This window comes from Trachypithecus francoisi, unplaced genomic scaffold (genome assembly GCF_009764315.1).
Source record: "Trachypithecus francoisi isolate TF-2019V2 unplaced genomic scaffold, Tfra_2.0 Lachesis_group4, whole genome shotgun sequence".
NCBI lineage: Eukaryota > Metazoa > Chordata > Mammalia > Primates > Cercopithecidae > Trachypithecus > Trachypithecus francoisi.
The window spans coordinates 126,900,914-126,925,045 of NW_022681469.1; the positions used below are offsets into that span (position 1 = coordinate 126,900,914).

Here is a 24,132-nt window from a genome sequence, read left to right on the forward strand (position 1 = left end):
CAGGAGCATCACTTGAGTCCAAAAGGTTGAGGCTGGCCTGAGTGACATAGTGAGACCCCATCTCTACAAAAAAATAAAAAGAAATCAATTGGGTACGGTGGCATGCACATGTGGTCACAGCTACTCAGGAGGCTAAGGTGGGAGAATCGCTTGAGCCTGGGGAGGTGAGACCCTGTCAAGGAGGAGGAGGAAGAGGAAGAAGAAAGAGGAGGAGGAAGAAGAGGAGGAAGAAGAAAGAGGAGGAGGAAGAGGAGGAAGAAGAAATAGAAGAAGAAGAAGAGCTGGGTGTGGTGGCTCATGCCTGTAATCCCAGCACTTCCGGAGGCCAAGGCAGGCAGATCATGAGGTCAACAGATCGAGACCATCCTGGCCAACATGATAAAACCCCATCTCTACTAAAAATACAAAAATTAGCTGGGTGTGATGGTGGGAGCCTGTAGTCCCAGCTACTCGGGAGGCTGAGGCAGGAGAATTACTTGAACCCAGGAGGTGGAGGTTGCAGTGAGCTGAGATTGTGCCACCGGGCTCCAGCCTGGTGACAGAGTGAGACTCTGTCACAAAAAAAAAAAAAAAAGAAGAAGGAGAAGGAGAAAGAGAAGGAGAGAGAAGAAGAAGAAGAAATGGTCTCTGAGCAGCCACAAAGAGTAGGAAGTTAACCCAACCTACCCCTCACTGGGTCTATGGGGAAAATATTGATTAAAGCAGAGCAGGTCTTCAGAGAGAGACTAGGTTTGGTGAGTAAGAGATTCGAAAAGCTAGAAGGAAAAAAGGATATTTAAGTTAATCTTATTGCATAATATATAACCCCAAAACTTTAGGCACTTGAAATAACAGTCTTTTTTTTTTTTTTTTTCATGGTTCTGGGAGTTGATGGGTTCAGGTAGGTGATTTTCACTGGGATCTCTCACGCTGTTGCAGTGGCTGGGGCTAGAGTCTTTGCAAAGCCTTCTCCAGTCCCATATCTGGCAACTGATGTATGTTGGCTGTCATCTGAAACCTGTGCTGGGACTGTTGATTGGAACATCAAAATGTGGCCTCTCCCTGTGATCTGGGCTTCCTCACAGCATGGTGACTGGGTTCAAAGAGCAAGCATCCCAGGAAGACCACAGAGAAATGGTGTCACCTTTTATGACCTACCTTAAATCACTTCTGCCAGTCACAGACTTTCTTGAATTCAAGGGGGGGGAGCACAGACCCAACCTCACCATGGGAGCAATGTTAAAGTTATGTTGAAGAACAGTGCATGCTATTATTATTATTATTATTATTATTACTATTATGTCTTGCTTTGTCACCCAGGCTGGAGACCAGTGGTGCAATCTTGACTCACTGCAACTTCCGCCTCCCAGGTTCAAGTGGTTCTCCTGCCTCAGCCTCCCGAGTAGCACACACCACCATGCCCAGCTAATTTTTGTACTTTTAGTAGAGTTGGGGTTTCACCATGTTGGCCAGGCTGGTCTCAAACTCCTGACCTCAGTTGATTTGCCCGCCTAGGCCTCCCAAAGTGCTGGGATTACAGGTATGAGCCACCACACCCAGCACATGCTATTAGTAAAAAGTCAGAAAACAGTCAGGTGAGATGGTTCGTGCCTGTAACCTCAAACTTTGGGAGGCAAAGGTGGGCAGATCACTTGAGGTCAGGAGTTCGAGACCAGCCTGGGCAACGTAATGAGATCCCCATCTCTATAAAAATAAAAAAATTAAAAGTCAGAAAACAAAAGATGTTGGCGAGGATTCAGAGAAAAGGGAACGCTTATACACTGTTGGTAGGAATGTAAATTAGTACAACCATTACAGAAAACAGTAGGGAGATTTCTCAAAGAACTAAAAATAGAACTGCCGTCCAACCAGCAATCTCACTACTAGGTATCTACCCAAAGGGAAAGAAATCAATATATCAAAAAGTACCTGTACTCATGTTTATCACAGCACTATTCATAGTAACGAAGATATGGAATCAACCTAAGTGTCCATCAACGGATGACTGGATAAAGAAAATATGCTACATGTACACCACGGAACATGACTCAGCCACATAAAGAATGAGATTACGTATTTTGCAGCACTGTGGATAGAACTGGAGGCCATTATCCTCAGTGAAATAATTCAGAAACAAAGTCAAATACTGAATGTTCTCACACGTGGGAGTTAAACAATAGGTACACATGGGGAACAGTAGATATTGGAGACTCCAAAAGATGGGAGGATAGGAGGAGGGTGAGGGGTGAAAATTTTCCTACTGAGTACAGTGTTCACTATTTGAATCATGGCTACACACGAAGCCCAGACCTCAGCACTCCACAGTATATGCATATAGCACTCCACAATATTTGCCCTGGTCCAGTTGTGAAGTCTCATACAATCAATCAGTCAATGTTCTCCCTTGGTTTTGAATGTACTTCTTTTACTTCAAGAGTAAGTTGTCAGGTGCGGTGGCTCACACCTGTAATCCCAGCACTTTGGGAGGCCAAGGCGGGCGGATCACTTGAGGTCAGGAGATCAAGACCAGCCAGGCCAACATGATGAAAACGTGTCTCTACTAAAAATACAAAAATTAGCCAGGCATGGTGGCAGGCACCTGTAATTTCAGCTACTCAAAGGCTGAGGCAGGAGAATCTGTTGAACTCGGTCAATGGAGGTTGCAGTGAGTTGAGATCACACCACTGCACTCCAGCCTGGGTGACAGAGCTAAAAAAAAAATATTTTATTTTATAAAGATATAAATAAATAAATAAAGAGCACACAGGATAGCAGAACTTGTTGCAGCCACCTTGGAATGGAGAATCTGCCACAGAGGGGAAGTAGAAAGAATGTCAGAGTTTAAGATTTCAGAAATCTAGCCATCCGAAAGGATCACAAGAGCTATTCCTGTGGTGGCTTTGGGGAATGGAAGCAAAGGTCAGAGCTGAGAAAAACGTGGGATGATGAGTCAGGCGAATTGCATGCTCATCCACGTGGACGCTGACATCCTCAGGAAAGCAGAAGGACTTCAGATAACAGAGGGCAAAACACGATTTCATTCTTCTGTTTTTTTAGAGACAGGCTCTTTCTTTGTCACCCAGGCTGGAGTGCAGTGGCGTGATCATAGCTCACTGTAGCCTTGAACTCCCGAGCTCATGCAATCCTTCCACCTCAGCCTCCTAAATAGCTAGGGCTACAGCGTGTGCCACCACGCCTGGCTAATATTGTATTTTTATTTTTTGTAGAGATGGGGTCTGCTATGTTGCCCAGGCTGGTTGGTAACTCCTGGCCTCAAGCGATCCTCCCACGTTGGCCTTCCAAAGCATTGGGATTACAAGCGTGAGCCACTCTGCTCTGCCTCAAAACACTCTTTTAAAAGCTTTTGTCTGTTTTTCTGGAGTGGTGAAATAATCTCTGTGGTGAGGACTTCCTTTTCACTTGGGAAAAGATATTTGCTGTGGGCCTATTGTTTCTGTAAAAATACTAGTAGCTAACATTTTTTGAGTGTCCATTCATTCATTCATTCAAAATATATATATGGGGGCCAGACACAGTGGCTCACACCTGTAATCCCAAGGCCAAGGCGGGTGGATCACTTGAGGTCAGGAGTTCGAGACCAGCCTGGCCAACATGGTGAAACCGTATCTTTACTAGAAATACGAAAATTAGCCGGGCATGGGTTGTGTGCCTGTAGTCCCAGCTACTCGGGAGACTGAGGCAGGAGAATCACTTGAAGCTAGGAGGAGGAGGTTGCAGTGAGCTGAGATCGTGCCACTGCACTCCAGCCTGGGTGACAGAGAGAGACTCTGTCTCAAAAAATAAATAAATAAAATTTTATATATATATGTGTGTGTGTGTGTGTGTGTGTGTGTGTGTGGTTTGGGCCTATTCTAGATGCTGACACAGTTAATAAAACAAAGATTTTTGCCCTTTGGGGCTTCTAGTCTAGTGGGAGAGACAAGCATAAACAAGATAAGTAAGTATAATACATATTATGTTATATGGTGGTAAATGCTAAGGAAAATAATCAAAATCCTCCATGTGTTATTAGCTCATAGCACAGGGGTCAAGAGCTGGGGTCCAGGAGGTAGACTTGGAGTTTGAATTCTAGTTCTGCAACTTATTAGCCATGTGATTCTGGGCAGGCTATATTGCCTCTCTAAGCCTCAGTTTCCTCATTTGTAAAACATAAAAAAACAATAGTTTCTACATCAAAAGTTGTTGTCATGATTAAATGAGTTAATACAGACAAAGAACTAAGAATAGGATGGCAAGGGTGTGAGAAGTCACGGGCTTCAGAGTTCCTGAAGGTTACTGAGCTCTGAGACTAAGTTTAGGCTGGTGGCCAGGGTCCCAGCGGTGGGATTCACGGAGCTTGGAAGGAGAGGACCCCAGTCGAGATACATCACAGGGTCCTCAGGATGGCAGTGTGCAGCAGAGTCTCAGCACACTTCAGGATTTAAGCCTAGGACTAGCCTGCTGCAGAGCACAGGGAAGCCACCTCTGTTTCACTCTGAGGCAAGAACGAGGGAAGACCCTGGCCCTTGATTACACTGATAGATAAAACAGAGGAAGTGGGTAGGGAAATAATCCACTCATTATATCTTGGGAATGAACAGAGCCTCCACATGAAATTGAGTGGAGATTTATTAAAGGGAATCCAAGGTTGGGCACGGTGGCTCATGCCTGTAATCCCAGCACTTTGGGAGGCCACCTCGTCAGGAGTTCAAGACTAGCCTGGTCAACATGGTGAAACTCTGTCTCTACTAAAAATACAAAATATTAGCGGGGCGTGGTGGCAGTCACCTGTATTCCCAGCTACTTGGGATCCTGAGGCAGGAGAATTGTTTGAACCCAGGAGGTGGAGGTTGCAGTGATCCGAGATCATGCCATTGCACTCCAGCCTGGGCAACAAGAGTGAAACTCTGTCTCAAAAAAAATTAAAATAAATGAAGGGAAACCATACAGAGGGGTGGGGAGGAAATACTAGCATCAGATAGGCCTGGGTGCTAATTGAAGCTCTACCGTTTACAGTAATTGGGCAAGTTACTCAACCCTCTGAGATTGACTTTTCTATATAAAGTAGCTGTTCCTGTGGATGACTTAAGGGGAGTGGAAGCAAAGATCATCAGAGTTGATGTATGACTCAACTCAGAGTTGAGGATGAAAAGTGGGGATAACACCTACCTGTACCCTGGTACAGATCATATGATGTTTATTTATTTATTTGTGGAGACAAGGTCTCACTCCGTCACCCAGGCTGGGGTGCAGTGGCACAATCATGGCACACTGCAGCCTTGAATTCCTGGCCTCAAGCAATCCTCCTGCCTCGACCGACAGGGATTTACAGGCATGAGTTACTGTGCCTGCCCAGATCTCATGAAGTGTAAATATGACATAGCATCCGACAGGTAGACTTGCTCAGTGGAGGCCTCTTTTTTGCCTGATAGGTCAGCAGGGGTCCTGTGTGTACAAATGATGTTTACTGGTCCACACCTCCTCCAGGTTTTTAAAAATGAGCATTTTCTCTGTACTGACAATAATGAAATGATAACAGAATCCATTCCCTTTTTTAAAAAATATAATTATATTCAAATTTATTTTTTATTTTGAGACAGGGTCTCACTCTGTCATCCAGGCTGGAGTGCAGTGGTGTGATCATAGCTCACTGCAGCCTCTAACTCCTGGGCTTAAGCGATCCTCCTGCCTAAGCCTCCCGAGTAGGGGGGACCACAGGTGTGCACCACCAGGCCTGGCTAATTTCTATTCTTAGTAGAGATGAGGTCACTATGTTGCTCAGGCTTAACCTACCTTTTAAAGTGGGCAAAAGACTTGAATGGCACTTCACAAAAGAGAACATCTAAGTGGTCAAAAAACACATGGAAAAAATGCTCAAATTCATTAGTCATTAGAGAAAGGTGATTTAAAAACTACAAGAAGCAGCCAGGCATGGTGGCTCATGCCTCTAATCCCAGCAGTTTGGGAGGCTGAAGCGGGAAGATTGCTTGAGCCCAGGAGTTTGAGAGCAGCCTGGGCAACAAAAAGAGACCCCATCTCTAGCAGAAAAGAAAGGAAGGAAGGAGAGAGAGAGAAAGAGAAAAGAAAAGAAAGAAAGAAAGAAAGAAAGAAAGAAAGAAAGAGAGAGAGAGAGAGAGAAGAAAGAAAGAAAGAAAAGAAAGAAAGAGAGAGAAGAAAGAAAGAAAATTAGCTGGGTGTAGTGGTCCATGCCTATAGTCCCAGGAGCTACTTAGGAGGCTAAGACAGGAGGATCACTTGAGCCTGGGAGTTTGAGGCTGCAGTGAGCTATGGTCGTGCCACTGCACTCCAGCCTGGGTGAGAGAGTAAGACCCTATCTCAAAAAAACAAAAACAAAACAAAACAAAAAAACAGGCCAGGCATGGTGGCTCACATCTGTAATCCCAGTACTTTGGAAGGCTAAGGCAGGCAGATCACTTGAGGTCAGGAGTTCCAGACCAGCCTGGCTAACATGGTGAAACCCTGTCTCTACTAAAAATACAAAAATTAGCCAGGTGTGGTGGCATATGCCTGTAGTCCAGCTACTCAGGAGGCTGAGGCAGGAGAATCACTTGAACCCGGGAGGCAGAGGTTGCAGTGAGCCGAGATCATGCCACTGTACTCCAGGACAATAGAGTGAGACTCCGTCAAAAAAAAAAAGAAAGAAAGAAAGAAAGAAAGAGAAATAAATAAATAAATAAATGAGGGCTTATGGTGACTCACGCCTGTAGATCCAGGCCAAGGCAGTGGATCACCTGAGGTCAGGAGTTTGAGACCAGCCTGACCAATATGGTGAAACCCCATCTCTACTAAATACAAAAAGGAAAAAAAAAGAAAATCAGCCAGGCTTGGTGACACATGCCTGTAATCCTAGCTACTGGGGACACTGAGGCAGGAGAATCACTTGAACCTAGGAGATGAAGGTCGCAGTGAGTCAAGATTATGTCATTGCACTCTAGCCTGGGCAACAAGAGCTAAACTCTGTCTCAAATATAAAAAATAAAAATAAATGAGGGCTTATGAGGCATCAAAGGTCATTAAGTTCATAGCAACTTAATTCATGATAGCTAAAAATGGGCCAGATGTCCATCAGTAGTAGAATGGATAAGTAAAATTGTGGGTATCTAATATAATGGACTATTACACAGTAATGAAAATTAACAATCACTATTTGCAATAGCATGGGTAAACCTCCCAGACCTATTGATGAAAGAAGCCCAATGATCAAGAGATCTCATCAACTGAGCAAAGGAATCTATACGAAGGGAGGTTGCAGGAGTCCACTTAAATTTATTCAAACCATTAGGGATGTAGAGTGAGGTTTTTGGGTTTTTGTTTTTGTTTTTTAATTAGTGTGTCACTCTGTCATCCAGGCTGGAGTGCAGTGGGACAATGTCAGCTCATTGAAACCTCAATCCACACCCCTGCCCCAAGCCCTCTGGGCTCAATCAGTCCTCCCTCTTCGGCCTCCCAAGTAGCTGGAACAACAGGCATGCACCATGCCTTGCTGGTTTTGCATATCTTTTGCAGAGACCAGGGCTCCATATGTTGCTCAGGATGGTCTTGAACTGCTGGCCTCAAGCAATCCTCCTGCCTCAGCCTCTCAAAGTGTTGTGAGCCACCCCACCCAGGCAGAGTGAGGATGTTTTTGAGGACTGTGGTAGATAGCTTCCTCATATTCATGTCCTGTGTAATCCTCTCCCTTTGAGCAGGGGCTGGATTAGGGACTATTTTCTTTTTCTTTCTTTTTTTCTTTTTTTGAGATGGAGTTTCTCCTTGTAAGCCAAGTGGAGTGCAATGGTGTAAGCTCGGCTCACTGCAACCTCCACCTCCCAGGTTCAGGCGATTCTCATGCCTCAGCTTCCCAAGTAGCTGGGATTACAGGCATGTGCCACCATGTCCGGCTAATTTTTGTATTTTTAGTAGAGATGGGGTTTCACCATGTTGGTCAGCTGGTCTTGAACTCCTGACCTTAAGTGCTCTACCCACCTTGGCCTCCCCAAATTCTGGCATTACAGGTGTGGGCCACCACGCCTGGCTGGACCTAGGGACTATTTTCTAAATAGCAATAGACTATGTAAAAGTGATGGGATGTCACTTCTGGGATTAGTTTTCAAAAAAGGACTGTGATCTCACTCTCATTTTCTTTTTCTGTCTCTTCCTCTTTCCCCTCCCTCTCCCTGGGGTAAGCCTGCCGCTTCTCAACAAGAGGTGCAAGTGGACAGGAAATGATGTCTCCAGTCAACAGCCAGAGAGGACCTGAGGCCTGCCAGCAGCCGTGGAAGTGAGTTTGAAAGAGGAATCTGAAGCCTTGAGAGAGCTGCAGCCCTGGCTGACAGCTTGATTGTATCCTCGTGAGAGCCTGAGCCAGAGGACACAGCTAACCTCACCCAGATTCCTAGCCCATGGAAACTGTGAGGAAAAAAAAATGTATTGTTTCTTAAGCTGTTAAATTTGGGGTGATTTTTACCCAACAATAGATAACGAATATAAAGATATTGCTTATTACTCAAAATCACTATATAATGCCCCTGAAAAATTGAAAGCTGCAACCAGGGAAACTGAAAATCTCCAAGAACGCTGTGTTTCTTCTTAAAGACACTGAGAAAAGCACATACATCTGTTTTCCTTTTAGTTTTGGCCACCGGGAAGCTCAGAGCCAAATTTATAACGCAATTTTAATAACTGTGTAAGCCCCTATGGCCTGCTTATCTGTGTTCTTATTCCTGGCCTTTCATTTTATTCTGACTTTTCTTTTTCTTCGTCCTGATTGTATTAGCTCATCTTTATATTTTTCTATATTATATGACTTATGGTAAGCCACCTCAAATTCAGCTTACAGAGAAGAAAGGCATTCGTAAATTTTTTTTTTTTTTTAGACTCTCACTCTATCGCCCAGGCTGGAGTGCAGTGGAACGATCTCGGCTCACTGCAACCTCCGCCTCCCGGATTCAAGCGATTCTCGTGCCTCAGCCTCGCCAGTAGCTGGGATTATGGGCGCTCACCACTACACACGGCTAATTTTTTTGTTGTTGTGTTTTGTATTTTTAGTAGACACCGGGTTTCACCATGTAGGCCAGGCGGTCTCGAACTCCTGACCTCAGGTGATCCACCTGCCTCGGCCTCCCAAAGTGTTGGGATTACGGGTGTTAGCCAACGTACCTGGTCCATAAATCATGTTTTAAAAAATAGTTTTTAAATTTAAAACATAGTTTTGCACATTAAAAAAAAGTTTTGTACAGGTCGAACACAGAGTCCCACAGAGGTGGCGGTGGGAAGATTAGGTCATAGAAGTGTGGCTCTGGAGCTCCAAGCATTGGCCAGGGTTGATTTAGATTGGGTCAGAAATATCAAGTGATAACGACGAAAAAGGGAAAAAGGATGGGAATTGATTGCCATCCTCAGGAGGGGCCGACGGCTCGCCCAGTCACCCACAGTGCCATCCTTGCAATGTGCTCCTTACACCGCTCCTCTAAGTCCCTCCCTCGCTGACCCGCTCAGCCCCGCCCCTCCCCTGCCCCGCCCCTCTCCTCCCCTGCCCCGCCCCTCTCTACCCCGGGCTCCACCCCTCGCGTCCACCGCCCCGCGCCGCGCCGCCTCAGCCTCCGCCGGCCGATCCGGCCTCCCCGGCGGTTGCGCACTCCACCCCCCTCCCTCCACGCCCGCGCGCGCCTTCCCCGCCCCGTCCGCCTCACTCCTTTCGGGGCGGTTGGGCCGCGCTCCTGTGGGGGCGGGGCCCGGAGCAGGCGACCGAGCCAATGGGGCGCGGCGGCGGCGGCGGTGGTGGCGGCGGCGGCGGAGGCGGTGGCGGCAGCGGCGGCGGCTGGGTCGGGCCCCGACGGGCGGCGGCGGCTGAGGTGGAGGCGGAGGGAGGAGGCGGCGGCAGCGGCGGCGGCGGGGGGAAGATGGCGGCGCCCGTCCTGCTGAGAGTGTCAGTGCCGCGGTGGGAGCGGGTGGCCCGGTATGCAGTGTGCGCTGCCGGGATTCTGCTCTCCATCTACGCCTACCACGTGGAGCGGGAGAAGGAGCGGGACCCCGAGCACCGGGCCCTCTGCGACCTGGGGCCCTGGGTGAAGTGCTCCGCCGCCCTTGCCTCCAGGTAGCCGGCTTGGGGGAGTGGGCCGGGAGCGGCTGAGCGGGGCGAGGGCGGAGTCTGGGGGTGGGGAGCGCGCGGCGGGAGCTCAGGCCTGGGGGCAGCGGGGACCGGGCCGTGGGGGGACCGACGGGGTCGGGGCCGGGCGAGGGGCGGCTGCGGGGCGCTCCTGCCCGGGGGGGCGGCCTGAGCCAAGGCCGCGGGGAGGAGGTGGCGGGGCCGTGAGGCAGCCGGGAGGGATGAGGTGGCAGAGTGCAGCCGGGAGGCCGGGGCGGACGCGGAGCGGTCGGGCGGGCTGGGGCCGGGCTGGGCAGGAGCGCGAGGGGGCTGCGGAGGGTGGGTCCAGGCCGTCTTGACAGGTTTCCTGGTTCTCGGGAGGCGGGCCGGGGGTGTGGGACACTGTCTGCCGCACCCGCGAGACCAGCGGCCACCTCTTGTTCCCCCGATCGCTGCAGCCGAGGCTTTGGGGCCGGCGCGGAGACAGGGGGGTTGCGTTTCCCACTGTCTTCCTGGTGTTAGGACAGGTGTTTCCGTGGTCAGGCCTCTTTGTACTCCAGCGCTAGTGAGAATTTGCAGACTTATTGGGACGGTGACATTTGCTGGCAAACACGAATTTGACCCTACTCTGGAGGAAGATACCAGCACTTAACATATCTGATTTCTTGGATTCTCCCTCGTATATTTCAGTGTGCCAGGAGGGGAAAATGGTCTGAGTTTGGGTCTGGTTCAAGCTTCATTGGAGTAAAGGGCCAGTATGTTATGTGTATGGTGGTGTTTTAGGCATTGGGATGACTTTTAAACGTTGCTGCCTATTAGTATAATAGGATACCCACAACAGATTAAAAACACACCCTTTGCTAAACTGGAGCGATTGGTTTGTGTTACTAATCATTTTAGTTTTTTGGTTTTTTTTAATGTTGTAATTGGTTTGTCTGTTATGTTTTATTTTAATGCATTAAATTTTCCTAGGCAAGTTACTTTGAAAAAGGGGGGAATTTACATTTTAAAAGTGGCTGCTGTTTTTTGTTGTTTTTTTTTTAAATGGGGCGATTAAAAAAATAACAAGTCGAAGGAATGATTTCAAAATGTATAGGTTACGATTTTAATAGAGACTATGTCTGATATTTAGATGTTTGTTAACAGTAGGCACATTTGAGCGATTTCTTCCTCTCCTTTTGATTGGTAAATTGGTATGTATCAGAAATGTGTAGCTCACTAGTTTATTTCAACTCACATATTGTTGATTATATGAACAAGGTAGCATTGGAGTTTGTCTTGTTATTGGTTACAAAATTCAGGGAGCTGATCTTTCCACTTAGTCTTTTTCATGGACCAGATACTCTGTCTCATTTGCTCTTAAACCAAAATCCTGTCGCTTTTTAGAGGAGAAATAATTATCATAGGGCCAAATGAAACATTTTAAAAATGCATTTAAAATGTAGGTATCAGTTTACAGGGGAAGATACGTAGATGTGACAAAAAGCTCACATTTGTTGTTGGTTATTCAGAACAAAGTTAATAGGCTGATTAGACTCCCAGATACCCTTTGAAAACCATTGAGTGTCTTTTATGCAAACATTGTTATTTCCACTTTCAGAAAGGACTTTTAAACTTACAAGTACCTTCCACCCAAAGTTAGTTGAATGAATAAATATTTAAGGAAAACATTATGCAGCAGCACATTTCAAGTATTTAAGAAACAAGAACTAAAAATAACTTTTGATCCTAGTTTAATATGGAATTTAAGCAGAATTATTACCAATTTTAGATTTGTTTTCGAAACAAGTAGTCTGTAATAAATGGATCTTTTAACATTGGGGCATGGAAAGAGTACTTACTGTATGCTTAAGTTTTTTTTTTTTTTTTTTTTGAGACGGAGTCTTGTTCTTGTCGCCCAGACTGGAGTGCAATGGCATGATCTCCGCTCACTACAACCTCCGCCTCCCAGGTTCAAGTGATTCTCCTGCCTCAGCCTCCCGAGTAGCTGGGATTACAGACACCTGCCATCATGCCCGGCTAATTTTTGTATTTTTAGTAGAGATGGGGTTTCACCATATTGGCTAGGCTGGTCTCGAACTCCTGACCTCAGGTAATCCACCCGCCTCTGCCTCCCAAAGTGCTGGGGAATCAAGCGTGAGCCACCGCGCCTGGCCTGCTTAAATGCTTAAAATTGACTTTTCTTGGCCGGGTGCAGTGGCTCATGCCTGTAATCCCAGCACTTTGGGAAGCCAGCACTGTGGAAGGCTGAGGCATGGTGGGTCACACCTGTAATCCCAGCACTTTGGGAGGCCGAGGCGGGTGGATCATGATGTCGGGAGTTCAAGACCAGCCTGGCCAACGTGGTGAAACCTCGTCTGTACTTTCGTGTCCTTACTTTTTCCCAATTTTCCCATAAATTGGTGAAAACTGCTGCAAACCTGCATCTGCCTGCCAGCTAACATTAAGTTAGCACTCCCTACTCCCTTGGTTTGGTACACTGAGCTCAAATCTAAGGGATCTGAGTGGGCTTCCACCTCTCCCAGTTCTTAGACTTGTGGCTTTATCTTCATGGTGCCTCAGTTTCTTATGTTAAATAGGGATTTTAACACCTACTTAGGGCCCGGTGCAGTGGCTCACACCTGTAATCCCAGCACTTTAGGAGGCTGACACCTGGCAGATCTCTTGAGCTCAGGAGTTTCAGACCAGTCTGGGCAACAGGGCAAAACCCAGTCTTTACAAAAAATACAAATATTAACCGGGCATGGTGGCGCATGCCTGTATTTCCAGCTTCTTGGGAGGCTGAAGTGTGAGGATCACTTGAGCCTGAGAGGCTGAGGTCCGCAGTGAGCCATGATGGTGCCACTGCACTCCACCGTGAGTGGTAGAGAGAGACCCTGTCTCAAGAAAAGAAAAAATAAACAAAAAAACCTACTTTGCCAGGTTAGTGTTATGATGAAAAGTGATACGTGTATGTTCCTGAAATAAAGCCTGTCCTCAGTTATAGCTGTTACCATTGATTGGAGATGTTCTTTTTTTTTCAGTGTTTGATAATACATGCCTTTAGTTTCTTGTACATACTCATATGTTTAAACATTACTTGTTTTAATGTAGTTTATTGCTGACTTCATGGCATAGTATAAAGACGTGTTCATTTAAAAGAATTTTGAAGTTGTGCAAGAGAAACTAATATGCAGAATATTTTATTTTTTATTTTTTATTTCGAGATGGAGTCTCTCTCTGTCACCCGGGCTGGAGTGCAGTGGCATGATCTCAGCTCACTGCAACCTCCACCTCCCAGGTTCAAGCAATTTTCCTGCCTCAGCCTCCCAAGTAGCTGGGATTACAGGCACCCACCACCATGCCCAGCTAATTTTTGTATTTTTGATAGAGACGGGGTCTCGCCATGTTCACCAGGCTGGTCTTGAATTCCTGACCTCAGGTGATCTGCCCGCCTCAGCCTCCCAAAGTGCTGAGATTATAGGCATCAGCCACTGTGCCCGGCCCTAATATGCAGAATATTCTATGTAGGTATTTTCTATATATTAGACCTCCTCTAAGAAGGGTTTCTATGTAAGAATAGTACAAATAATCTGGAAAGGTTAATGGGCTTGACAAATCTATGTTTCTTAAAACTGTAAAAATAGTCCGGCTGTCCTCTGGTATATATATAGGTCCTATACATATACATACATATGGTATGACATGTACCATAGGGGATTGGTTCCAGGACCCCTGTTTCTACTGAAATCTTGGCATACTCAAGTCCCCACTGTGGGCCCTGCAGAACCTGAATATGAAATGTTGGGCCTCCATAAATGCAGGTTTCGGTCTGCATTTGGTTGAAAAAGATCCACATATAAGTGGGCCCACACAGCTTAAACTCATGTGCTTCAAGGATCCACTGCATTTGAAAATCAAGTCCACAAAAAAGTTGCCTTGTTTTACAAAATGTTGGATTACTACCTCTACCATATCTTTAAAAAAAAGTACCATCTATTTACTACCCCACTGAGATAATAAAACTTTTAGAATTATAATATAACCCAGGGCTGGGCATGGTGGTTCACGCCTGTAATCCCATGACTTTGGGAGGCTGAGGTGGGTGAGTTCAGGAGTTCGAGACCAACCTGGCCCACATGGCAAAACCCCTTCTCTCCTAAAAATATAAAAAATTAGCCGGGCATGGTGGTGGGCACCTGTAATTCCAGCTACTCGGGAGACTGAGGCAGGAGAATTGCTTGAACCTGAGAGGCGGAGGTAGCAGTAAGCCGAGATCGTGCCACTGCCCTCCAGCCTGGGCAACAAGAGGGAAACTCTGTCTTAAAAGAATCTAGAAGTATTTACTGCTTCTTGCTTTGTCTGAGACTCAGAGGTTAAGTGACTTGCCCAAGATAACACAGGTAGTAGCAAATTGAGACTTTGACACTTGGCTTCCAGAGTACTTATTTAAAGTCTCCTTTGCACCCCCATTTTAAAAATTAAATTCTTGGCTGGGCACGGTGGCTCACGCCTGTAATCTCAGCACTTTGGGAGGCTGAGGTGGGTGGATCACAAGGTCGGGAGATGAAGACCATCCTGGCTAACACGGTGAAAACCCGTCTCTACTAAAAATACAAAAAAAATTAGCCAGGCGTGGTGGCACAAACCTGTAGTCTCAGCTATTGGAGAGGCTGAGGCAGGAGAATCACTTGAACCGGGGAGGTGAGGTTGCAGTGAGCCGAGATCGTGCCACTGCACTCCAGCCTGGGTGACAGAGTGAGACTCTGTCTCAAAAAAAAAAAAAAAAAAAATTAAATTCTAGTCTAGGTAATACATTCACTGCTTCAGATTTGAAATATAAAAAATAAAAAACATGTATAGTGAAAAGTCTCCTTCATATCCCTTCCACCAAACAGACAGTTCTCCCTCTCAGTAGACTGCTGTGAAACTTTTCAGAGCCGTTTGACGCATAGACAGACATCCATATGACCATATGATTCTTCCCTGTTTTTAACATGGGAGTATCACGTACGTGTCCTGATTGATAGCCTGCTTTTTGCTTGGCATTTGTTCCATTGCTCCCATGCTTTAAATGCTTATATTCATATTCAGTGAAATGTTAATAACTGCTAGTACATAAAAGAGAATTTGTTCTAGTAATTTTGACTAGGATGAATTTCAGAAATAAAATTCTTTTTGTTTTTTTTTTTTTTTTTTTGAGACAGAGTCTTGCTCTGTCACCCAGGCTGGAGTGCAGTGGCCAGACCTCAGCTCACTGCAAGCTCCGCCTCCCGGGTTCACGCCATTCTCCTGCCTCAGCCTCCCGAGTAGCTGGGACTACAGGCGCCGCCACCTCGCCCGGCTAGTTTTTTGTATTTTTAGTAGAGACGGGGTTTCACCGTGTTAGCCAGGATGGTCTCGATCTCCTGACCTCGTGATCCGCCCGTCTCGGCCTCCCAAAGTGCTGGGATTACAGGCTTGAGCCACCGCGCCTGGCTCAGAAATAAAATTCTTAACATTATCATTGTTTCTTGGTATGGAAATTTCAGAAGCAGGTTGAACTGAAAAGAGTCCAAGAGGAATAGAGAAATATCACAAGGAAGTGAATCTGGACTGTAGTAGAGATAAATGTTAATACTTACAGATAATGCTTACTGTGTGCTAGGCAGTGTTCTAAATGTTTTGCATATATTATTGAAGTCTCACAACAGTCCCATGAGGCAGGTAGCTTTTATCACCATTTTACAGATGAGAAAACTGAGCCAGGCAGACTGACTAACTCTTGATCCAGGTAGTACAGTGGCAGAGGCCTGATTCTAACCCAGGCAGTCTGGCTCAAGAGTCCAGGCTCTTTACCACTACTCTTTCTTTCTGTCTTCCTTTCTTCCCTTGTTTTTTTCTTCTTTCCCTCCCTCCCTCCTTCTTTTCCCTCTCTCTTTTCTTTTCTTCCTTCCTTCCTTTTCTTTTTCCTTCCTTCCCCCTTTCCCCTTTTCCTTCCTTCCTTCCTTCCTTTCTTTTCTTTTTTTCTTTTTCTTTTCTTTCCTTTCCTTTCCTTTTTTTTTTCTTTTCTTTTCTTTCTTCTTTCATTTTTTGAGACATTGTCTCACTCTGCCTCCCCAGGCTGAGTGCAGTGGTGCAGTCATCGCTCACTGCAGCCTCAACCTCCCTGGGTCAAGTGATCTTCCCACCTCAGCTTCCTGAGTAGCTGGGTCTACAGGTGCACACCCCACCACCATGCCTAGCTAATTTTTTCTATTTTTCATAGTGACGAGGTCTCACTTTGTTGCCTGGGTTGGTCTCAAACTCCTGGCCTCAAGCAGTCCTCCCACTTGGCCTCCCAAAGTGCTGAGATTACAGGTTTGAGCTGCCACACCCAGCCTTTTACCACTACTTTAAATTCCACTTAGATCTAATATTGATAGACTGATAACCATATCAACCAGATTTTTAAAATATGCAAACAATAGTGCCAGCTTGTGTATCTGTATGACAAAAATATATAGAGTTTGTATTATAGCTTTTACCTGTTTAGAGCACTTTTTGGAAAGGCAGGGAAATTACTGTGAAGGTGTTGGTATTCGAGAAGTAAGTTCCTGGAGTGTTTGCCTTTTAAGGTGTGAGGACGTGGTTTGTCACACCCAGTTAGCTAACAGATAGTGGAGTGAGCTATCCGGAAAACTTACCAGGTTAGCCTAGGGAGGAAGGAGAAAGGGGTTCTGGGCACATGGAGGGAGGGGGAGGGAGAAGAGTTTGTTTGAATTTGTCCTAGGTTGGGGTAGCTTTTTCTGAGGGAGGCCTTGTCGTGTGGACCTGCTGCATATAAAGACAGGAGAATTGGACCTGACGTGTGGTGCTAGCTAAAGCACCACACAGATCTGGGAATTTAAGAGGAGTTTGTTTCCTCTGTCATTAGGAAGAACTTGAAAGGGTAGCAAACTGTGGTCATTTGAGAAGAATAGCAAGTGGTCATATTTGAATGTAACATACTCAGCTGGGTTGGGAAAGAACCAGAATCTAGATGTTGGTCGTAACAAGTACAAAACCAGGCATTCTTGTAAACCATGTACTCTTGTAAACAGTGATAAGACGTAGCACTGAGTCCTGGGTTTTTCTTCTATAAAATTCTTGTATAGGCTGAGGATCCCTAATCCGAAAATCCAAAATCTGAAGTGCCTCCGTGAGCATTTCTGTTGAGTGTCGTATTGGCACTCAAAGTTTTGGATTTTGGACCATTTCGGATTTTGGACTTTCAGATTTGGAATGCTCAACCGGTTAAATGCACATATTCCCAAATCTGAAAAAATCACAAATTCAAAGTATTTCAGCTTCAAAGTGTATCAGATAAGGAATATTCAACCTGTGCTACATTGTACTAGGCTTGTATTAGATTATCAGTTTTCAAAATTTGTATCTCAGAATCCCTGTTCTCTGTCAATGAAACAGGGATTTCATACACCTTTGATTCACATTTTAATGTCTTAAACTTTAAAATATTATAAATGTTTATACACACTCAAATGCATCTCATGCTAAATTTTAATATATTAGAGACAACTGATTTGTACCACCAGTTATCTCAAGAGAGTTATACTGAGTGAAAACAAGTGAGAACCCTAAAAGGTTACATACTGTATGATTGCATTTATGTAACATTATTGAAATAACAAGCCTGCAGAGATGGAAAACAGATTTAGTGGTTGCTAGGAGTTAGGAATGGGAGATGAGGGGTGGTGTAGTTATAAAGTGGTGGCATGAGGGAGCTGTGTAGGGATGGAAAAGTTCTGTATCTCAGGTGTGATTATACAAAGCTGCAAATGTGATAAAAATTTCATACAACCGGCCGGGCGCGGTGGCTCAAGCCTGTAATCCCAGCACTTTGGGAGGCCGAGACGGGCGGATCACGAGGTCAGGAGATCGAGACCATCCTGGCTAACACGGTGAAACCCCATCTCTACTAAAAAATACCAAAAACTAGCCGGGCGAAGTGGCGGGCGCCTGTAGTCCCAGCTACTCGGGAGGCTGAGGCAGGAGAATGGCATGAACCCAGGAGGCGGAGCTTGCAGTGAGCTGAGATCCGGCCACTGCGCTCCAGCCGGGGTGACAGAGCGAGACTCCGTCTCAAAAAAAAAAAAAAAAAAAAAAAAAAAAAAAATTTCATACAACCAATCACATACTGCATACAAATCCTAGCATACTCAAGTCCCATTTTGCATACAAAACTGATGAAACCTGAATAAATTAGGGATTGTACCAAGGTCAGTTTCCTGATGGTGACAGTTTAGTAGAGTTACATAAGTTATAACATTGGAGGAATTTGGGTGAGGGTACTTGGGACCTCCCTGTGTACTTTTTTGTAAATTCCTGTGGTTTATAATTATAGTAATTTTAAAATAAAAAGTTGGCCAGGCACAGTGGCGCCCGCCTGTAATCCCCGCACTTTGGGAGGCCGAGGCAGGTGTATCACCTGAGGTCAGGAGTTCAAGACCAGCCTGGCCAACATGGTGAAACCCTGTCACTACTAAAAATACAAAAATTAGCTGGGCATGGTAATGGATGCTTGTAGTCTCAGGAGGGTGAGGCAGGAGGCTGAGGCAGGAGAACCACTTCAACCTGGGAGGCAGAGGTTGCAGTGAGCTGAGATCATGCCACTTCACTCCAGCCTGAGCGACAGAGCAAACTCCAACTCAAACCTAAAAAAAAAAAAATAAAAGGCTGGGCACAGTGGCTCACGTTTGTAACCCCAGCACTTTGGGAGGCCGAGGCGGGAGGATCACCTGAGGTCAGGAGTTCGAGACCAGCCTGACCAACATGGTGAAACCCTGTCTCTACTAAAAATACAAAATTAACCGGGCATGGTAGTGCATGCCTGTAATCCCAGCTATTAGGGAGGCTGAGGCAGGAGAGTTGCTTGAACCCAGGAGGTGGAGGTTGCAGTGAGCCAAGATCACGCCATTGCACTCTAGCCTGGGCAACAAGAGTGAAACTCCGTCTCAAAAAAATAATAATAAAATAAAAAAGCAGTGCATTTAGAATATATGAGAGAAAATAAGCAAAAGGAAGAAAATGTAAGTTATCTATAATGCTCACACCCAGGACAACAGTCCTTGGAATAGAGTGTCTCACTTTGTGTGTAGAATTGAAACTTTTAAAATGCCATTTTATTTTTTAATTAAAATTTTTTCTTTCCTTTTTTTCTTCCTCAGAGTTAGAAAGGATAAAAATGTTATTGACTAGTAAAACTGTAGCTTTAGGCCGGGCGCGGTGGCTCAAGCCTGTAATCCCAGCACTTTGGGAGGCCGAGACGGGCGGATCACGAGGTCAGGAGATCGAGACCATCCTGGCTAACACGGTGAAACCCCGTCTTTACTAAAAATACAAAAAACTAGCCGGGCGAGGTGGCGGGCGCCTGTAGTCCCAGCTACTCGGGAGGCTGAGGCAGGAGAATGGCGTGAACCCGGGAGGCGGAGCTTGCAGTGAGCTGAGATCCGGCCACTGCACTCCAGCCCGGGCGACAGAGCGAGACTCCGTCTCAAAAAAAAAAAAACTGTAGCTTTATGTTGATACTTTGAAATTTTAGGCTAGTACTTCTTTGTACATGTAACATTATATAAGCACATTCAGTACTATTAGAACTATTGTATTATGCAATAACGTGACTGCTTAATGCATATATCAGGATTAGTACATATTGTAAAGTTTTTATTTTTTACCAAAAAGTTTATGACTACAAAGTATTCATTCCTTAACACTATTACAGAATTAATTTAGAAATATTTTACTTTTAAAACCTCTGGACAGATATAATTAAATCCTTAGATAGCGTTAATGTACTATTTAAAAAACACACACAAAACATTATTATGTGCAAAACATGCTTTATCATCTATTCATCTTTGTGAATCAGGTTTTTCTTGATACCATGCAATCAAAACAAAACAAATTTGACGTAAGACTGCCCAATCATCCATAATTTAATGTTGGTGTTCATCAGAAGAATTTTATTGTTCTCATTATATATGTTATACATTTGAGCTTTTTTTTTTGGAGATTGAGTCTCACTCTGTCACCCAGGTCGGAATGCAGTGGTGCCAACTTGGCTCACTGCAGCCTCCACCTCCCAGCTTCAAGCGATTCTCCTGCCTCAGCCTCCTGAGTAGCTGGAACTACAGGCATGTGCCACCATGCCTGGCTAATTTTTTCAATGTGTGTATTTTTAGTAGAGACGAGGTTTCACCATGTTGGTCAGGCTCATCTCGAACTCCTGACCTCAAATGATCCACCCACCTTGGCCTCCCAAACTGCTGGAATTACAGGCATGAGCCACCACACCCGGCCACATTTGAGCTTTAAAATGCATTGATGGAATAAAATACTGCTGTAATCTTTTTTTTTTTTTTGGAAACGGTCTTTCACCCAAGCTGGAGTGCAGTGGCAGGAGCTCGGCTCACTGCAACCTCTGCCTTCCAGTTTCAAGCGATTCTCCTGCCTCAGCCTCCTGAGTAGCTGGGATTACAGGCACCCACCACCACACCCGACTAATTTTTGTATTTTTAGTAGAGACGAGGTTTCACCATGTTGGTCAGGCTCATCTCGAACTCCTGACCTCAAATGATCCACCCACCTTGGCCTCCCAAACTGCTGGAATTACAGGCATGAGCCACCACACCCGGCCACATTTGAGCTTTAAAATGCATTGATGGAATAAAATACTGCTGTAATCTTTTTTTTTTTTTGGAAACGGTCTTTCACCCAAGCTGGAGTGCAGTGGCAGGAGCTCGGCTCACTGCAACCTCTGCCTTCCAGTTTCAAGCGATTCTCCTGCCTCAGCCTCCTGAGTAGCTGGGATTACAGGCACCCACCACCACACCCGACTAATTTTTGTATTTTTAGTAGAGACAGGGTTTCACCATGTTGGCCAGGCTGGTCTCGACCTCCTGACCTCGTGATCTGCCCGCCTCGGCCTCCGAAAGTACTGGGATTACAGGCGTGAGCCACCATCCCCAGCCTAATCTGTTTCTTATGTTATAGATGCACATAAAATTTCATTTAGAAAAATGTTCTTGTGCTACAATATTTAAAGCTATTGAATTATGATTTATGAGTTTTATTTTGTAGTTAGCATCTCTAGGGGAATTTCAGGGACACTGTTGCTGTCTTGTGATTACTGATCCTTTTAAAAACTTGTATTTGAGAAGTAAAGTAGTAGAAAATCTACGACAAAATCGGGAATTACAGTAGACAGTATACTCAACTCCACTGTGTTTGAAGAATTTGATTAATTTCTGTACATTGTGCTAGTGGTTAAGATCTTGGACTCTAGAGTCAACCTGAGTTGAATGAAATCTTGGCTCTATCACTTGATCTCTTGTTGTCTCAGTTTCTTTCTCCATAAAATGAGGGTAATAATAGTGTTAACTCATAGCATTATTGTCAATATGAAGTGTACCAGTACATGTAAACAGTCCTGGTGTCTGGCATAAAGGTATTCATAAAACATAGTTACTATTATTTTAGAACATAGTTGAGATCTTACTGTACGGTTTTTTTTTTTTTTTTTTTTTTTGAGACAGAGTCTTGCTCTTTCGCCCGGGCTGGAGTGCAGTGGCTGGATCTCAGCTCACTGCAAGCTCCGCCTCCCGGGTTTACGCCATTCTCCTGCCTCAGCCTCCGGAGTAGCTGGGACTACAGGCGCCCGCCACCTCGCCCGGCTAGTTTTTTGTATTTTTAGTAGAGACGGGGTTTCACCGTGTTAGCCAGGATGGTCTCGATCTCCTGACCTCGTGATCCGCCTGTCTCGGCCTCCCAAAGTGCTGGGATTACAGGCTTGAGCCACCGCGCCCGGCCCGGTTTTTTTTTTTTTTGAGACGGAGTCTTACTCTGTCGCCCAGGCTGGAGTGCAGTGGCTGGAGCTCACTGCAAGCTCTGCCTCCCGGGTTTACGCCATTGTCCTGCCTCAGCCTCCCAAGTAGCTGGGACTACAGGCGCCTGCCACCTCGCCTGGCTAGTTTTTTGTATTTTTTAGTAGAGACGGAGTTTCACCGTGTTAGTCAGGATGGTCTCGATCTCCTGACCTCGTGATCCGCCCGTCTCAGCCTCCCAAAGTGCTGGGATTACAGGCTTGAGCCACCGGACCTGGCCCTTACTGTATGTTTAATATGTCTTTTCCTCACTTAACATATCACAGCTGGGCACGGTGGCTGTAATCCCAGCACTTTGGGAGGCTGAGGCAGGTGGATCATCTGAGGTCAGGAGATTGAGACCAGCCTGGCCAACGTGGTGAACCCGGTCTCTACTGAAAATACAAAAATTAGCCAGGCATGGTGATGCACACCCATGGTCCCAGCTACTTGGGAGGCTGAGGCAGGAGAGTTACTTGAACTGAGGAGGCAGAGGTTGCAGTGAGCCGAGATCATGCCATCGTACTTCAGCCTGGGTGACACAGTGAAACTCTGTCTCAAAAAAAAGAAAATATTACCACTGTTTTCCCATGTTGTTAAAAATTCCACCAGTAATGTAAGAGAATGTTGGGTGCCCTGTGCCCTTGCCAAATTGGGCATTCTCATTTATTAGATATTTGCCAATATAATTTATGAAAACTGTCATGTTATTGTTTTGATTTGCGTTTTCCCCAAGCATCAGCAAGATTTGATGGTTTCACATTAAAAAAAATTTATCGTTTAATTTATAATCACCTTGTTTAATAATGAGGTTTTCATGTTTTTATTAACTGTGTTTCTTCTCCTGCCTGGATAAGTTTTAGAATTTTTCACATTGATTTAGACAAATGCTAGTACAAAGGTTTTTTCAAGTCTATGATAATTTCAATGATTTTTTTCTTGGTAATTTTTGTCTGTAGATTCAAGTTCAGACAGGCATTTCCCATTCTGATATCATGTAAATGTATGTAATTTGTTAGTCTTGAAAAACATGACTTCTTTAATCTCCTAGAATGTAGTTTACTGGGTGTTACATGAGTCTACAACATAATTTTTGTACAGACAAAAATTTTGCATTTCTTCTGGATATTGCCTGTTCATACCTTTGCCCATTTTTTCCCTTTCTTGGTTGTTTATCTTTTCTTCTTATTGCCTTATAGGAGTTCTTTAGATATCATAATGGTTAATCTTTTGTTATATGTGTTACACATTTTCTCCTCATTTGTTATTAGTCTTTTAATTTTGTTTATGGTGTCTTTATAGAGAAGTTTTAACTTAGGTGGTCAGATCTTTCACTTAAAAAAATTCTTCATTATTCAACTTGAAAATCTTTCACTTCTTTTTTTTTTTTTTTTTTTTTTTTTGAGACGGAGTCTCGCTCTGTCACCCAAGCTGGAGTGCACTGGCCAGATCTCAGCTCACTGCAAGCTCCACCTCCCGGGTTCATGCCATTCTCCTGCCTCAGCCTCCCAAGTAGCTGGGACTACAGGCGCCCGCCACCTCGCCCGGCTAGTTTTTTTTGTATTTTTTAGTAGAGACGGGGTTTCACCGTGTTAGCCAGGATGGTCTCGATCTGCTGACCTTGTGATCCGCCCGCCTCGGCCTCCCAAAGTGCTGGGATTACAGGCTTGAGCCACCGCACCCGGCCTCACTTCTTTATAGTTTTTTTTTTTTTTTCTGGTTTAGCAAAATCTCTACCATCCCAAGATTATCTTTTAAAATTTTTCATATATTTTATGTGAAAAAATTTTTTTCACACTAAGCTCTTTTAGTTTGTATGGAATTTCCTTTTGTGTCTAGTGTAAGGGTGGGGATCTAAATTTTTCCTAAATGGATAGACTTTTGCCTCTTTCAGTTCATTGACTTGTTCGTATTTCAAATGCCTCAAGGCTTTCCTGCGTACATAAGGCCTCTTTGGATTCTCAGTTCTGTTCCAGTGACAGGTCTGTCTGTGTTTATTCCATTACCACCCCTCCCCCATGGCTTTTTATAGAAGTTTGATATCTGATAGGGCAAATATGCTTGTTTTCAAATTTTTCTTAGCTATTCTCATGAATTTACTGTTTCTGGTGAATTTTAGAATTATTTTGTTGAGTTGTAAGACAAATCCCACTGAGATTTTGATTAGAATTGTGCTAAATTTATAAATGAATATGGGAAGGAGTCAGT

General features: G+C 45.0%; 3 protein-coding genes across 15 annotated transcripts in view; 1 reads left to right on the forward strand and 2 right to left on the reverse strand.

The window, feature by feature from the left end:
* The window catches only part of RABGEF1 (RAB guanine nucleotide exchange factor 1), a 1,203,668-nt gene that overhangs the window by 714,629 nt on the left and 464,907 nt on the right, over nt 1-24,132 (reverse strand). The window lies entirely within an intron of this gene.
* The window catches only part of CRCP (CGRP receptor component), a 344,305-nt gene that overhangs the window by 178,809 nt on the left and 141,364 nt on the right, over nt 1-24,132 (reverse strand). The window lies entirely within an intron of this gene.
* Nucleotides 9,597-24,132, forward strand: part of VKORC1L1 (vitamin K epoxide reductase complex subunit 1 like 1) — an 82,749-nt gene continuing 68,213 nt past the window's right edge. The window contains exon 1 of the mRNA XM_033193416.1: nt 9,597-10,075. Within this exon, the coding sequence (XP_033049307.1) occupies nt 9,735-10,075 (341 nt within the window). The 5' untranslated portion in view covers nt 9,597-9,734. The remainder of the gene's footprint in view (nt 10,076-24,132) is intronic.